This window comes from Acartia tonsa, chromosome 13, assembly GCF_053477335.1.
Source record: "Acartia tonsa isolate MP-2025a chromosome 13, ASM5347733v1, whole genome shotgun sequence".
NCBI lineage: Eukaryota > Metazoa > Arthropoda > Copepoda > Calanoida > Acartiidae > Acartia > Acartia tonsa.
In genome coordinates this window covers 44758743-44775637 of record NC_137272.1, presented here as the reverse complement: position 1 = coordinate 44775637, position 16895 = coordinate 44758743, and the positions used below count along the sequence as shown (strand labels likewise).

Below are 16895 nucleotides of genomic sequence, written 5' to 3'. Positions count from 1 at the left end.
TTATTTTTAAAGAACCAACAAGTACTGTCAGTATCTTTTTTCTAGTAATCTAGCAGACAATCAAATCATAACACAATTTTCATGATAAAATATTCAGGTTTCTACTTCACATTTTAAAAAATATACTGATCAATAAAATGTTCAAAATTTTACTTTGTACTAATTGAAAAAATATGTTGTAATTCTTATTTTAAAGTTACATTTTTATCCCTGACAAAATCATAGACGACTTTTAAAGGCATCTTATGTAAACTTTTTGAAGAAAAACTTAAAAACGTTAATTAAGTATTAAAACTATTTTCTTCGATTTTTCTGAAGTTATTATCGCATTCTATGCTTATTCATTTAATAAAAAACCAAGCTTGAGTAATAAGATTATTTTATTATAAATGTAAACTTTATATTTTGTTATAATTATTCATCACTGATAGTTACACCAATTAGAACAAAGGCTCAAAGGGGGGAGGCGGATGTGCCACTTTTTGAAACCAAAACTAAAAGTCAAAGGAACTCAACTAAAAAAAGAGTTACAGGTCTGACATTTTGCATGGCATTTGCTTTATAGGGGTACAATATGGAACTGTGAAGAAACGGTGGCACAACCGCCGAAAACCGCCGAGAAAACGCAAAAAAATTTCGGCGGAAAACGGCGGTTTTCGGCGGTTGCGCCGCCGTTTCTTCACAGTTCCATATTGTACCCCTATAAAGCAACTGCCATGCAAAATCTCAGACCTGTAACTCTTTTTTTAGTTGAGTTCCTTTGTTGACTTTTACTTTTGGTTTCAAAAAGTGGCACATCCGCCTCCCCCCTTTATGACAGTTAAAGGAACCCTGCAAGAAATACACTGATATATCTAACTGTTGAAAGACTGCCATAAGTAGACCCAATAAGCTTATATAATTTTGTTTCTTGCCAACATAGGTTAATATCTAAATTTCTATTATAAGCAATGAAAAACTTTCAAAATTTTGATATACCTAAAATGGCATTTGAAATGCCAATATTTTTGTGTTATAGAAGCTGAAGGTTTAAAATTTGGGGTATTTGTTCTACTTGTTGCAGTCTTTCAGCAGTTAATGCGCTGTATTTCTTCCAGGCTTCCTTTAATGTCTTTTATAATGTCTGACATTCTTGATTTTAGATGAAATTTAAATTTCTATAAAGAATTATTTTCAGGGTCCCTGTGAATGTGATACTCTTAATTGCCTTACAGCTAAGATATTTGGTACAGGCTACAACTTTTACAAAGTAAGTAGCATTTCATCATACATTTAACTAGTGATCTTATGGGATAAGTGAATGGATGATAAATTGATATACAAACATCCCCAATGTTGAAAAACAACATTACCCATTTTGGAGAAGTTTGGGCAGTACAGGTTAGGAACCGACCAACCAATGAAAATGCCCATAAAAATAAGAAAAAAAATTTGAATATGTTTAAATTTATACTCCAATGACCCATCCACTATGTTCCTGAAGTGACAAAAAATCGATTTTTACATTTTGGAAAATACACTTTTAAACAATTGTTCAGTAATATACACAAGTTTTTGGAAATAAAACCGAAAGAATTAACTCTTTACAATGAAAAATAAGAATTGTATGTGTAATTATACTAGAGGTTTCGAATTAAGTTCCTTTTCATCATAGTAGACAACTGTTTTTTTTCGGTCAACTAAACTACATTTCAAATCCGTGTGGACGGTTTATTTTTAAAGCTATTGTTAAGTATTATACATTTTTGGATTCGATATACAATGCTTTAAATGTTTAGCTTTTAAAAGAAGTCAAATCTCCATTTTTTGTTGTAATTGTAGGTACTATTCTAGACATACCCGTTTCTTGTAAGATAAACAATTTTCTTAAAATGAAAATTTTACGTTTGGTTCCAGAACTAAAAATGGCAAAGGATGGCAATAAAATCCTGTCGTATGAGTAAATTAGAACTATGTACAATATCATAGAACTTTAGCCTAATCTCCCGAAATCTGGCGAAGTTTGTTTTTTTAAGCTCTTAAGTAACTAGGGTCAACCAAAAAATAACAATTTTTTAAGTCATAAAAGTAACATATTTTTCTTATTATTTAAAACACATATTCAATTAAACTTAAAGTAAAGAAAAGTTTTAAAATAAAATAAAAGATTATCTCCTAATGTCTTAGCTCTTATCTGAACTATCAAAACCTCTTATTGGGGGGGGGGGGGAGGGGTTTGCTCGATTTATATCAATCTTAGATCCCATTAAAGCTAGAAGCCTAAAATTTTATATGTGTTTTCCTTGATCAACAAAAAATATTCTGATTTTATATGTTTAACATTATCTACTCCCTTTGCCCTTTTATTGAGCAACCTTTCACAAAAGGTTCTTTCATACTTATCAACAAAGAACAGAGTAGAATTTATGTTGAATAAGATAGAAAATGTTTTCTTTATAGTAAAATAAAAATAAAGTCTTACATATCTATGATCTAAAGGGATAAGACAATGGCAGATAAATTAATGTACATCCCCAATGCTAATACACAAAATTGCCCATTGTGTATTCTATAAATTACATTTAGTTGTTGAAATGTTTGGACACTCAACTAATAAACCAACCAATCAGATTCAATAAAAGTCCAAAAAGTTGTTGTGCCTACAAATAAGAAAACACTATTATAAAACTTTGTGGACTAGTATTATAAACAGCCCATTGATCCCTCCCTCCCTGCTTAAATATACACCTATATTTCATATTCGGATGTAGTAATATAGGATATTTTAGTATTTTGGTAAGATGAAATGCTAAGTTTAAGTCACAAAAAAAATATTTTTGTTTTTTACCTGTATGATATGCAAGGTATCCTGGCATTCTGTGCCCGCCAGGATAGAGATATTCAGCTTTCAGTTATGTGTCATACCCATTTAAAACAAGTCACTCAGTTATAGCTCTCTATCATTCACACACAGAAAATGAGACAGAAAATACCAAAAGGGGTGGCAACCCCCCCCCCCCCCCCTCCCTCCAGACTATTAAGGGTTAATAAACATTGTTATTTGGGTTGTACAATATATTTTGATATAATTCCCGTCAATGTAGCTCAAAAACAAAGGAAGTTACAGCTTCTGAAATGTGCTTATTAGACTAGCTTTACACCCCCCGTTGACGCCCCTTGTGTAAAACCCCTATTATAAGTATTTTTCACCATTTTAAAAAAGATATATGTATACTTATTGCTATTTAAAGAAAATTTCATCAAAATTTTAACTTATACACTCTCTATGATTTTTTGTCATTTTTCGGGATTTCAGGAACACAGTGCCATCCTTCCTGGCATTAAGCTGACCATTAATATAAAAAATTTTTATCCTGTTTTAGAACTTATAATATAACGCAGAAAGAATTCAGTACAATGCAAATCTCCAGCCTTTATGCTCGGAATATCATTGAATGTGGGAAAAAATGTGTTGGACTCCGCAAAAATGATGTCAATAAGTTGTGTAATGCTTTCAGGTATAGTTATAAATTTTTTATAATATAAATTTTTTATTTAAGTAAGTAATTGCCTCATTTAGCTACCTTTTAATGGCATTATTTTTATGTATTTAAAAATGTAGGTATAAACTATTATTTTTTTTCACCAAAAAAACCTTAACATCTAAAGATTTTGTTATATGAGAAATATCAGTCTGTTTTAGTAGCTAATCTATTATTCACTTTTTCTGTCCGTCCATAAGTCAGTATCGTTATGGAGAAACATGATTTTCTAGGTTAATATTGAAGATAGACATCTGAACTTTTTAGATATTAAGTAAGTCAACATACTACATATTTCAACAAAGACCAATCAAAAGAAAATCAAAATTTTAAAAAAGGTTTTGCGATTTATTTATAAAGTTTCATGTTTATCTTTTATGATTCTGCTCTATAGTTTATTTTTTCCCAATGTCCTTTTAATTATAATTAAAATATTAAGTTCTCCATGGTTTTAGAATAATTTGTTTTGAATTAAGTCTTTGAATGGTTTTCGGCAAAATTACTCCTCCAAATACTGATTGTGTATCCACTAGAACTATTATATAATTTTTTTTAGTTAGTCATCATGAGGAGTATTTTAAAAATATTGAGTTAAGTCTTCATATAGATCGTGGAATATTTATAGGCAATTCTATTCTAAATTTAAGTTTTAGGATGGTTTAAGGCTGTTATTCTGCCAATTTTCCTTAAAATACAGAGCTCCTTGATGCTATGGAAAAAGCCTTTATTTGATTTTTTTTAAAAGGATCTATTGAAGCACCTTATTATACATTTTTCATAGAACTAGACAATTAGACACCAATAGAATTTCAACTTAAATGGAACTTCCAATCTTTACATTTACATTATGCATATAGTGTTTTGATCTAGTTATGATTCCAAAACTAACATCTGTGAGCCAGCCAACATTACTGCTTTGCAAGATTTGCAAAAGACCCAGGATAGGAAGAAAATCTACATAGATGTTGACACATTTCCATTGGTTAGCATGAAATGTGCAGGAGGAAGGGGATGCTGTAGTAAACAGTTCTCTAAAGGTATTATTTTTAAAACATGAAAGAAATGTGTCTTATATCTAATTATCATATTGCAAGTCAGTGCTAAAAACAGGGTTAAACAAGTGAGGTGTAAACCTTAAGAAGTAAAGACATAACTAGCTCAGGTTAATATATAACTGTTAACAATGGTACACTGACAAACCTCATAAAGGGAGAAACATCCTAAGGGACAAATGTTCTAAGGGACAAACATCCTAAAGGGACATCTTTTAGTAAAACCTCCTAAAAAGTAAAAAATTATATATCTTCCAAAATTTGAGTAAAAAAGTTTCAAAATTAGGAGATAAATTTTTTTTAAAATTGATATTTCTTATGCAGGGTTGTATCCAGTTCAAAACTATTCAGTTGGATAGCCAGAACAGACTTTGGAAATAAGAAATAAATTTCAGTTAAAAATAATTTCCCTGTGTTTTATTGCCATATTGGATTTCATTGTTCAACTGTTATACAATTAGAAGATTTTGTTATTAATTTTTTGAAGATTTTTTTATTTCATAATTTTTATTAGAAAATTACTAAGAGATGTTCCTTTAGGATGTTTCTCTTTTAGGAGTTTTATCCTTATAGGACATCTGTCAGTGTACCTTAAAAGTTAACTAAACATATCCAATAATAAATGATTCAGGCTGTGGTATTGGAGAAGGGGATTGTGATGATGACAATGATTGTGAAGGCAATCTGGTGTGTGGAAAAAGAAGCTGCGGAAAGTACAAGTAAGTTGTAATGTCCTTAAAACTAATCCTAATAATAAAGTAACAGGATAATTGTGTTTGTCAGTACTGAAGAATCTTTCTAAACACTGAACCCATATGGTTCTCCTTTACAGGGTTGCTTCTCATAGGTCCTGGGAATGTTTAAAACTATTTTTTAGAGGGTACCAACACCCACCCAAAAGAAATCGCCACTATAAAAATCCTCCTTCCCATAATTTTTTTTTACTCTAGGGGAATAGCCACTAGTTTATCATAAATTTCTTCCAGGAATATTGTATACCCAACAAGTGAAATAAATCTAAGATAATATTTAGGGGACAGAGAAAGAGTGCTTCTTTTCTACAAAGCATTGCCCCCAATATTGAGGAAAAATCAGCTGAAACACCAAATATTTTTTAAAATTAATTCTGTTGTTAGTTGCAGTTGGGAAATAGTATTGGAATTTTGATTTCCACTTTAGAACATGATTATTTTCCTTTCAGTCAACTAACTGATCTTTGGGATGAGAATGATGATTGTTGTGAGAGAAGGTGCACTCATGATCACCCTTGTGAGGTAGGAGATGGACACTGTGAATGGGATTCTGATTGTGCTGGATACCAAACTTACAAAAACAGATGTGCATGGAGATCATGCAAAAATGAAACATTTCTCCCTAAATATATGTATGGTATCAATTATGTTGAAGGATGGTATGAAGATAATGAAAACTGTTGTTACCAAGATTGTGATACAGATGTTGACTGCCTAGAAAATCAAAAATGTGACACTTCTGGATCTGTACATAAATGTGTAACTGACCCCTGTAAGGTTAACAAGGAATCCAAGTATAAAGCTGGAAGATATGCATACTGTTATGGTTCATGGTCTGGTCAATATGAGGTTTACTATTGCTATACAGGATTTGAAAATTTTGTTCCATATGAAGGGTGTTCAGATAGAGATGAATGCCAGACATGGTACAGAACTAAATATGGCATTTGTAATGGAACTGTAACTGTTAATGATATGGTTTATGAACAAATCTGTGTAAACACAATTGGAAGTTATGAATGTTATTACAGTGAAGGAACAAGAGCAATAGGTTGGGGTAGTGTTACACTACCAAATGTAGAACTACCAGTATCTTGGAAAATTTTGATTTATGACAGCAAATTGGGATATCTTGAAAAAAACAGAGAAACATCACATCCCTGCTTCTATGGAAAGAAAATGCAGCCACAGTTTTATACAAATAATAATGTAACACGAGCTGCCAGAGCAGACATGGCAGATGGGCATGTTATATGCGGTGGTTATTATAACCACAAATCTTGCTATAAATATATTTCAATAACACAAGAATGGGTTCAAATGGAATCTATGTTGAAGAGCAGAAGAGATTTTGGATTGGTAGCTTTGAAAGACAAATTGTTTGCTATTGGAGGAGGTATGCTTTACAAAGTAATTTCATACATTACACTACATGAAGTGTGTGCTAAATATGACAAGTTTTTTTTTGCCCAAGCCTAAAGGCTGGGGCTACAAAATATGTTTAAATCTTATAATTTTTCATTTTAATATCCACAGAAAGCTGTCCATAATAAGTGCAAATACTAACTATTCTAAAACTTTAAGCTTAAAAAATTGCATTAACTGCATACAAAATAAAGCTTTTAGCCATAACATTAAAACCTAGTGGATTCTGAACCTCAGGGCTAACAAAAACTGGTTTAAATCTTATAATTGTACATTTTACATCTGCAGAAAGCTGTTTATAATATGATGCAAGAAATAACTATTCTAATGCTTTATCCTAACTGTATATAAAATAGTAAATAAGCTTTTTTTGTCTGTAGCAAATGATCTCCCTATCCACTGAATAAATTTAGTTCTCTTTGCAGTAAAGTTCTTATAAGTTTATGAAGGTTTTAAACTATTTTGGGGGAGGGTATCTCTACCCCCCCCCCCACTCAAAAAAAAATTTATTTAAAATTTTTTCTTCTTCACAACTCTAATTTACATTTGGGTTAGGGTCAACTTTTCTCTGCTCCCACCTTAAAGGGTGAATATAGGTTGAATATGATATGGGCTCAAAATATAGGTGCAATTACGTACTTTTAGAATATCTATGCCAAATTTAAAAATTTTAAAAATCCTTAAGTAAATATTGCAATTTTAGTGTCTACCTCGACATATGATTAGTCAGTTGACCATCAAAATCGTTTTTTTAACCATTATAAGACCTTGTTTTCACTTTTCTTAAGTCTGATTGTTATATTGGCATGCATCTTATATGATAATTTAAATGTTTATTTTCTTAATTATATACTATTTTATTCAAATTTTAAATAGCATCAAAAATATTGCTTTATAATGCGTCAAAAAGATAAATATTACATTTTTAAATTTATTTTCTCTACTAAGATTTTAGATTGATTCATTACATTGATGAATACAATATATTTTTATAATAATATATAATATATATAATATATTTACCCTATTGATGATGCATAACACGAACACACACACACAAACATGATGCAACTTTTAGCAAAAAAAAATAATATTTTGATTTTGAAATATTTTTTTTTAAATTAGTGGTTCAGCCCTCCCTTTTTTCAATGTACTTTTACAAAAATATGTTATGAAAAATTTATTTGATCAAAAGTAAAAGTTGCAGCATCCTTTTCATCATCAAATCCTTTCCTCTTCATTGTGACTATGATTGAACAAAAGCTTTATAATTCAACCTTCCTACACAGCCCTGTGTGATGCAGGGATGTTTTGATATCTAAAGGAACCACACTAGTTATGCGAAATGATTCATTATATCAATGAATCAGTTCGGTTTTTGGCTATAAACGGACTTATACAGTTAAATATGTCAATGTCTTTAAGTTATTTATAATCTAAATAATTGCACACTTGAAATAAGCTCATATCATATCAAACCTATATTCGCCCTTTAAGTGCCCCTAGAGGCTTCTAGGGGGCATATTCACTAGTGCTAAAAAAAATACATCCTACTTCACAGATAACCACATAATTACTGCAAAAGACAACTAGAAATTATTTTGAAATTTTCAAAATTTTAAATACATTGAAAACTTTTAAAGTTTTTACAACTAAAGGGCCAAAAAAATGATTGTATTACAACTTACTATTCCTCTCCTTTTGAAATATCATGTTCTTAAGAATGCTAGGTATGCTATTTAAGAGCAAAAATAGAGGTGACAGTTCAGTTTCTTTATGCAATATTGAGGATTACACTGTTATTAATTTCAGATTCTTCTTCATGTGAGGTTTGGTCACAAGATGAAGGATGGAAGTATATTAGTCACTTCTCATTACCTGGTTTATTTCACACTCGCCTTATAGTTGATGAGGTTACTGACAAAATTCATTTATTTGGCGGAACAAAAAATAATAATCACCGTGTTTATGATGTTGATAATAATATATGGTATTATAGACACTTCAGCTTATTTTACACATCTTATTCTTATTTTTGCCTTATAATAAAACATTCAAATACGGAAAAACGATGGCTCTATCTTATGAACAAAAGAAATCAACTTAAAAAGTTGGATTTGGATGCATTTTATCAAGGAACTACAGAATGGATATCAGTTGAGAATTATTACAAACATGTTCATGCAAACTTTCATAAACCATCATTTTTTTGGCAGGTTAGCACTATTTCATCTTAACAATGAAAGGTTGGACTGAACACCTTCCTGAAATTATTTTACAGCCCGTAATTCCCCACACACTCACTAACAAGTGTAATATCATTTTTTTAAAAGTTTTTATTATCCCTTTCACCCATAAGTCCTCTTATAGGAAGCCTCCAAGAAATACCACGTTTTAACTGCTGAAAGACTGCCACAAGTAGACCCAACACACTAAATATGAAGCCTTCAGCTTCAATAACAAAAAGTTATAGGCATTTTAAAATGACATTTTATGTACAATGAATATTTTGAAAGATTTTCATTACTCATGTAAGAAATTTTTTAAATTAAACTACGTGGCCTAGAAACAAAATTATAAGCTTTTTTGTCATAAATTTAGGTTGCAATCAGAAGGCTGAATCAGCTCAACAGCCAATCACAGCTGAGCTTGCATTAGTTTCATTGGTTCATTATGATTTTTGGTTTACAAACATAATTTAAACTGAGTTTTTTTTTCAGATATTTTTAATATGATACGTGGTGTTTTTATTGTCAAAATGTTATCAGTTACCGGCAATCTGACAAAGATATGGTTTTAAATTTGTGTCTAGGCGACGTAATTTAATATTGTCTTTTTCTATTATGAGCAATGGAAATCTTTCTAAAGTTCTATCTATAATACAAAGTAGAATGATGTCTGTTTGTAGCAAAGGATCTCACTAACCGCCGAACCGATCAGGTTCTCCTTTACAGGGTAGCTTCTCATAGGTCCTAGGAAGGTTTATAACTATTATCAAAACCCCTCAAAAAATGAAAAAAAAACCACCAAAAAAAAAATTTTTAACTAAAATTTAAATAGTGGGGTAGACTACCCCCCACCCTCCCCCCCAAAAAAATCCCCCCCCCCAGAGAAAAATTTAAAAAAAAATTTTCTTTTATATCTATAATACAAATAATTGGTTTGACAACTTGGGGCAAAGCCGCTAAAGGCTAGGGGCGAAGCCTCTAGTTGTAAATAAAATGTCATTTTAAAATGCCTAGAATAATGTTATTGGAGCTGAAGGCTTCAAATTTGGGGTATTGGGTCTACTTGTGGCAGTCTTTCAGCAGTTAAAGCATGGTATTTCTTAAAGGCTTCCTTTAACATATTATTTCTCTTCCCTCTTTTTCACTCTCTTTTCTTATACTTTCTCATACACATACTAAGATCTAACCATTATGATTCTCCTTGAAGGTTTTTTTTGGGAGAGACAACTCCAAACTACAAAGACTCAAAGAGAAATTATCCCTAAAAAATACCAGTACCAACAATATCTTTAAAAAGAAGGTGTATCAACTTTTTTTTTATAGCTAGCCGGTTCTTTTAGTAAGTAGTAGATGTAAAATTTTTCATAGAATTCAGATATGCAATCGGTTTTTTTGTAGACCTCTTATTTTTTAAGTAATTTAAGTTTTTAAAAAAAATAATTAAGTCGGTTTTAAGGTACTAAAACGCAACAAAATAAAAGAAGAAAATGGCCAGTAAGAACAAAAATAGTAAGATCTTTAATTTGACACCTTACTTTTAAAATTCTGTTGAGTAATTATTGAAAAATAAATTTTTTTTAACCTCGGTTTAATAAAAACTTTAGACCTAAATATTTTCTCAAACAGACATAAAAAACATGGGTTCATATATACCTTTAGAATCAGAAAAATATTACATTGTAAGCAAAATTGAAAAAAAGTAAAAAAATTAAAAATTAAACAAATGGCCAATTGTATTTTTTGTTCAGGCAACACTATCGTCTTCCCTTTTTTACCCCCTCTTTACCCCCTTCCCATTTTTATACTCAATTCAAGAATTAAGACGTTGCCTGTACAATATAATATGATATTTTCATATAATTCATTTTATTGTAGTTTATATACTATATTGTAAACTTTTTTTTTCAATTTTGCTTACAATGAATTCGTAATATTTTTCTGATTCTAAAGGTATATATGAACCCATATTTTTTTATTTGTGAAATAATAAAATTAAGTTCAAAGTTTTTATTCTCGTGGGTTTAAAAAAATCGATTTTTTCAATAATTACCTGACAGAATTGAAAAAGTAAGGTGTCAAATTAAAGATCTTACTATTTTTGTTCATAATGGCCATTTTCTTTCTTTTTTTTGTTGCATTTTAGTACCTTTAAATCGACTTTATTTTTTTTTTTAAACTTAAATTACTTAAAAAATAAGAGGTCTACAAAAAAACCGATTGCATATCTGAATTCTATGAAAAATTTTACATCTACTACTTACTAAAAAAACAGGCTAGCTATAAAAAAAAAAGTTGATACACCTTCTTTCAAAACAGCAGGTCAACTTATAATATTTATGTTAGGTGCCCCTCATTATTTCTAGCACTCCAACTTCATTAACTACATTTATATATAAAATGCCTAGGAAAATGGAGAAGTGCCACAGTACGACTACAGCCCTAAATCAACAATCTTCAGACCGTCACAATCAACTTGGTTCAAAGGATTTCTGTATGAACTTGATATTGATGCCCAAATTCTAGTTGTTGATGATAAGGAATGCAATTATGCAGATTATGCTATGGATGCATTTATGATAAGGAAAACTAGTGATATACTAGTCAGCATTCCAAAATCATAGGCTTTAGGAAAGAACAAATCGTCCAATTCCCAGCAATGCCCTGATAGTCTGTGTATATAGCAAAAGGGAAAGGGAATTTACAGGGAAATTTTTGACATTGACTTTTCAAAGGGCTTTATTTAAACCTGAAAATAGATTTTCTTGATCAAAAAGGAAATCTTTGTCTTAGTTTATCCAACTCGCCCTGTTAGAGTAACTAATAACCCCCCTCCCCCCTATTCCCCTATTAACACTAACTATTATAATGACTTTTAACATTCATATTTGTTGAATAATTAGTACTTAGTTAAAAATGACATAAACAAATTATAACTTGTCTTAAGTGTGATTAATTAGACTGTATTAATTTTATTGTTTAGTGTGCACATATGGTTTGAATATAGTTTGATTGCATTCAATAATGTTTCATTTATGAAATTTGAACAGCAAAGCACATTGTATGTAAATGTTTTTAAGTTGTAATGGATGGATCTTGTGATACATTTTGTGTTTGATTTAGAAAACTATACAATTTGAAAAAATCCTTATATTGGAGTTCAACTTCAATGTTTTCTCCAATTAAGGGGGGGGGGGGGGGGTTTAATGCAACCATCTCGTAATCAATGTATAAATGGCACTTAGAATTCGAATTTTGATCTGAAACTTTGCATGAGTAATCCTTGGTAGGTCTATTTTCCCTAAATCGAACAAAAAGTTGGAAAAGTAGCGGCTAACAGCTGGCGGCTCATCCGTTTAGCCATTTGTTGGGTATTTTCAAGCGAAATCCATCACGAAACCTATCTCCACATAATGCTCTTTTCCGATCCAAAACGTTTACAAACGGTTCTAGCCGGTAATTGCTGGTACTAGAAATCTAAAAAATGTTTCTTTGTATCATTTCACATGATTTAAAGCAAAAATATGTTTCAAAAAGTTGATTTCTACGTAATTTATGACAGATTTGCCCTAAAAATAGCCAAAAAACGGCTAAACGGCTGAGCCATTAGCCGTTACTTTTTCAACTTTTTTTTCGATTTAGGGAAAATAGACCTACCAAGGATTACTCATGCAAAATTTCAGATCAAAATTTGAATTTTAAGTGCCATTTATACATTGATTACGAGATGGTTGCATTAAACCCCCCCCCCCCCTTACTTTAATTAAATCTTGATTAGTTAATAGAATTCATCATTGTCAAATATTTACCCCCAATATTGGGTGAACACTGAACAATATTGCATGAATGTATTGGGACAAACAAATTTGAGTCAACACATTGAGACTTAAACTCAAACTCTGTCTACTGTAACATAGTGCGTTACCACTGATACACGACGACGCCTCCTCATTAAAGTTGGTCAATTTTCAATGACATTTTAAAATTTTGAGTGTGCTATATATTACCAACTGTTTAAACATACATTATATAAGAAACCCAAAATTTCGATCTTTGAGGGGGCTACACCCATGCTTATAAGTTTTTTTGGGGGTCCCTTCTAATGGAACAATTTTTTCTTTCAAAGTCTAGCTTTATGCACTTTCACTAATGTGTCTTGAAGAGTAGAATAAGAAAAAAAAATGGGTTTTAAAATACCTATTGATAGCCAAATAGCCAGAGAAATCTTCAAATAACTATGAAAACCAACAGCTTTTGCAGAAAAAACCTTAACTTTACAGCTATTTAATAATATCTCAGGCTAGGATCAATATTCCATTCTTTAAAACAAACTTTTTATTCTTGTTCTTCTCCTCAAGAGTAAGACGTTGGTGTCATATTAGAATTTTAAAATCATCCCAGCCTACTCTCCTCATGTAAGATATACATTTAAAGGGATAACACAATGGCCGATAAATTAATGATGATACATAAAATAACTTCTTTTGTAGATTACAATTAATGGTTGAAACACTTGGTCAATACACTGAAATCAAAATTAAATGAAAGTTCCCAAAGTTCTTATTCACAATTAACAAGAAAATGTCATTATTAAACTTTGGGGACAAATGCGTTAAACAGCCCAATGTCCCCTATCCCTCCCTGCATAAAATCCTACCTAATGGTGCTGTACAAATAACATGGTCTGCATAGAAAACAGATCCATTTTCACATTCTATCTTTACATTAGGTCGGTCCACCCGCTTCTGAAGGTTTTCTATGCTGCCTCGTCTAAAATAGATAACAAATTGTACACAAAAAAGGTTTAAATATAAGGGGGGGGGGGGGGGCGTAATGACATAAGCTCTTAAACCGTGAGCAAAATGGTCTAAATATTGAGCTAGACCCTTCAAACTTGGTATATAAGCCTAGTCCTATAGGTATTACATCTAAATGGCAAAAAAATCCAAAAAATTTTATTTTTAGGTTAGGTTAGGTAAGAAAAACCCTGCGGAAATGGGGTTTTTAGGCTTTTTTTGGTCTATTTTGATGTGGAAACTTGCCTTAAATTGTTTTTTCTTAGGGTTTTAACTTAAATACACTGTATCTATTCATATGGACATTATCTAAGATGATTCAGCAAGTCGGGGACCGACCCCAGGGGGCTAGGTGGGTGGCCCGCAGGGGTTAAGTTCATTTTTCCCAATATATTTGTTGTGATACATCAAATTATAGTATTTTTAGGTCAAGGAACTCAAATTCAGAGCTAAAATAAGCATTAGACTAATCTGAAGCTAGCCCCAGCGGGCTAGGTTGGTGGCCCGCAGGGGTTAAGTGCATTTTTTCTAATGTATATCTTGTTATATATCAAACTATAGGTTTTTTAGGTCAAGAAACTCAAATTCTGAGCGAAAATTAGCATTAGACTGACCTGAAGCTAACCCCCCCGGGCTAGGTCGGTTTTCTGCAGGGCTTAAGAGCATTTACCTAACCTAACCTAGAAAATTACTTATATTTTTACAGGTTTCTTTCTTGAATAAACTGTGTCTATTAATGAAGACTTTATTTAAGATGATCCAGCAAGTCGGGGATCGACCCCAGCGGGCTAGGTGGGTGGCCCGCAGGGGTTAAGTGCATTTTCCCCAATATATATGATGTGATACATCAAATGATATGTTTTTTAGGTCAAAGAACTCAAATTCAGAGCTAAAATAAGCATTAGAATAATCTGAAGCTAACCCCAGCGGGCTAGCTGGGTTGCCCACAGGGCTTAAGTGCATTTTACCTAAGCTAACCTAGAAACTTACATTTATTATTTTTTTTAGGTTTTTTTTCTAGAATAAACTGTCCATTCATGAGGACCTTATGAATAAACTGTGTCTATTAATGAAGACTTTATTTAAGATGATCCAGCAAGTCGGGGACCGACCCCAGCGGGCTAGGTGGGTGGCCCGCAGGGGTTAAGTGCATTTTCCCCAATATATATGTTGTGATAAATCCAATTATAGGTTTTTTAGGTCAAAGAACTCAAATTCAGAGCTGAAATAAGCATTAGACTAATCTGAAGCTAACCCCAGCGGGCTAGATAGGTAGCCCACAGGCTTAAGTGCATTTTACCTAACCTAACCTAGAAACTTAGGTTTAATATTTTTTTTTGAAATAAAACTGTCCATTCATGAGGACCTTATTTCAGATGATCCAGCAAGTCGTAGACCGACCCCAGCAGGCTAGGTGGGTGTCCCTCAGGGGTTAAATGCATTTTTTTTAAAAAGTATGTGTTGTCATACATCCAACTATAGGTTTTTAAGGTCAAGAAACTCAAATTTACAGCTAATAAAAGCATCAGACTAATCTGAAGCTAGCCCCAGCGGGCTAGGTGGGTTGCCTGCAAGTCTTAAGTGCATTTTACCTAACCTAACCTAGAACCTTACTTGTTTTTTTATGGGTTTTTTTCTGGAATAAACTGTGTCTATTTATTAGAACATTATTTAAGATTTAAGACCCCAGCAGGCTAGGTGCGTGGTCCGCAGGGGTTAGGTGCATTTTTAGTTGTCATACATAAAATTATAGGTTTTTTAGATCCAGAAATTCAAAGGGGTAGTTTCACAAAATGCATTTGAACTTAATTTAGTGAACTGCATATTTTTTCCTGGTTAATTGGTTAAACTACATTTATATGGCATATATTTGAAAGAATTTAAATTTTGATAGTACAATGTTAGCGGTGGAAGAATTTAATATGCTAATAGGATACAATTTTTTAATTTAATGTATACCACATACCACGAAAAAACTAGCATCAGGTTGCTATTGTGTTTTTTTAGCTCCAAATTGACTTTAAAAACCCATAGTTTGATGTATAACAACACACAATTTGGAAAATTTACCCCTGCAGGCCACCCACCTAATCCGCGGGGGTTAGCCTTAAGTCAGTCTAATGCTTAAAATAGCTCTGAATTTGAGTTTCTTGACATAAAAAACCTATAATTTGATGTATGACAACACATACTTTAGAAAAAATGCACTACACCACACACCTAGCCCGCTGGGGTCGGTCCCCAACTTGCTGGATTATCTAAAATAATGTCCTCATTAATAGACACAGTTTATTCAAGGAAAAAAACAAAAAAGAATAAGTAAGTTTCTAGGTTAGGTTAGGTAAAATGCACATAAGCCCTGTGGAAAATCTACCTAGCCCGCAGGGGTTAGCTTCAGGTAAGTCTTATGCCAATTTTAGCTCTGAATTTGAGTTTCTTGACCTTAAAAATCTTTATTTTGATATATAACAAGATCTATATTGGAAATAATGCATTTAACCCCTGTGGGCCACCAACCTAGCCCGCTGGGGCTAGTTTCAGATTAGTCTTATGCTAATTCTAGCTCTGAATTTGAGTTAACTGACCTAAAAAACTTATAATTTGATGTATCGCAACATATATATTTGAAAAAATGCACTTAAGCCCTGCGGGCCACCCACCTAGCCCGCTGGGGTCGGTCCCCGACTTGCTGGATCATCTTAAATAAAGTCCTCATTAATAGACACAGTTTATTCAAGAAAAAAACCTGTGAAATTATAAGTAAGTTTCTAGGTTAGGTTAGGTAAATGCTCTTAAGCCCTACAGAAAACCAACCTATCCCGGGGGGGTTAGCTTCAAGTCAGTCTAATGCTATTTTTCGCTCAGAATTTGAGTTTCTTGACCTAAAAAACCTATAGTTTGATATATAACAAGATATATATTAGAAAAAATGCACTTAACCCCTGCGGGCCACCAACCTAGCCCGCTGGGGCTAGCTTCAGATTAGTCTAATGCTTATTTAAGCTCTGAATTTGAGTTCCTTGACCTAAAAAACCTATAATTTGATGTATCACAACAAATATATTTGGAAAAATGAACTTAACCCCTGCGGGCCACCTACCTAGCCCCCTGGGGTCGGTCCCCG

General features: G+C 32.1%; 3 protein-coding genes across 15 annotated transcripts in view; 1 reads left to right on the top strand and 2 right to left on the bottom strand.

Moving 5' to 3' along the window:
* The window catches only part of Vha44 (V-type proton ATPase subunit Vha44), a 328302-nt gene that overhangs the window by 23923 nt on the left and 287484 nt on the right, over positions 1-16895 (bottom strand). The window lies entirely within an intron of this gene.
* The window catches only part of LOC145335490 (spermine oxidase), a 62890-nt gene that overhangs the window by 31763 nt on the left and 14232 nt on the right, over positions 1-16895 (bottom strand). For all 4 annotated transcript variants that reach the window (XR_013885232.1, XM_080181253.1, XM_080181254.1 and 1 more), the window contains exon 13: positions 13633-13745. Coding sequence is in view for 3 of the 4 variants with exons in the window: in XM_080181253.1 (XP_080037379.1) it covers positions 13633-13745 (113 nt within the window). In the remaining variant the exon portion in view is untranslated. The remainder of the gene's footprint in view (positions 1-13632; positions 13746-16895) is intronic.
* Positions 8590-11997, top strand: LOC145304595 (uncharacterized). Its single transcript, XM_080146514.1, has 2 exons — positions 8590-8966; positions 11384-11997. Exons 1-2 carry the CDS (start codon positions 8835-8837, stop codon positions 11597-11599), a joined length of 348 nt encoding a protein of 115 aa, XP_080002640.1. The 5' UTR covers positions 8590-8834; the 3' UTR covers positions 11600-11997.

Excerpts from the sequence above, each read along its gene's own strand:
- LOC145304595 (XM_080146514.1), top strand. The coding sequence starts at position 8,835 with ATGAACAAAAGAAATCAACTTAAAAAGTTGGATTTGGATGCATTTTAT. Across the intron at positions 8,967-11,383 it reads AACCATCATTTTTTTGGCAG|GAAAATGGAGAAGTGCCACA; the intron begins GTTAGCACTATT and ends TAAAATGCCTAG.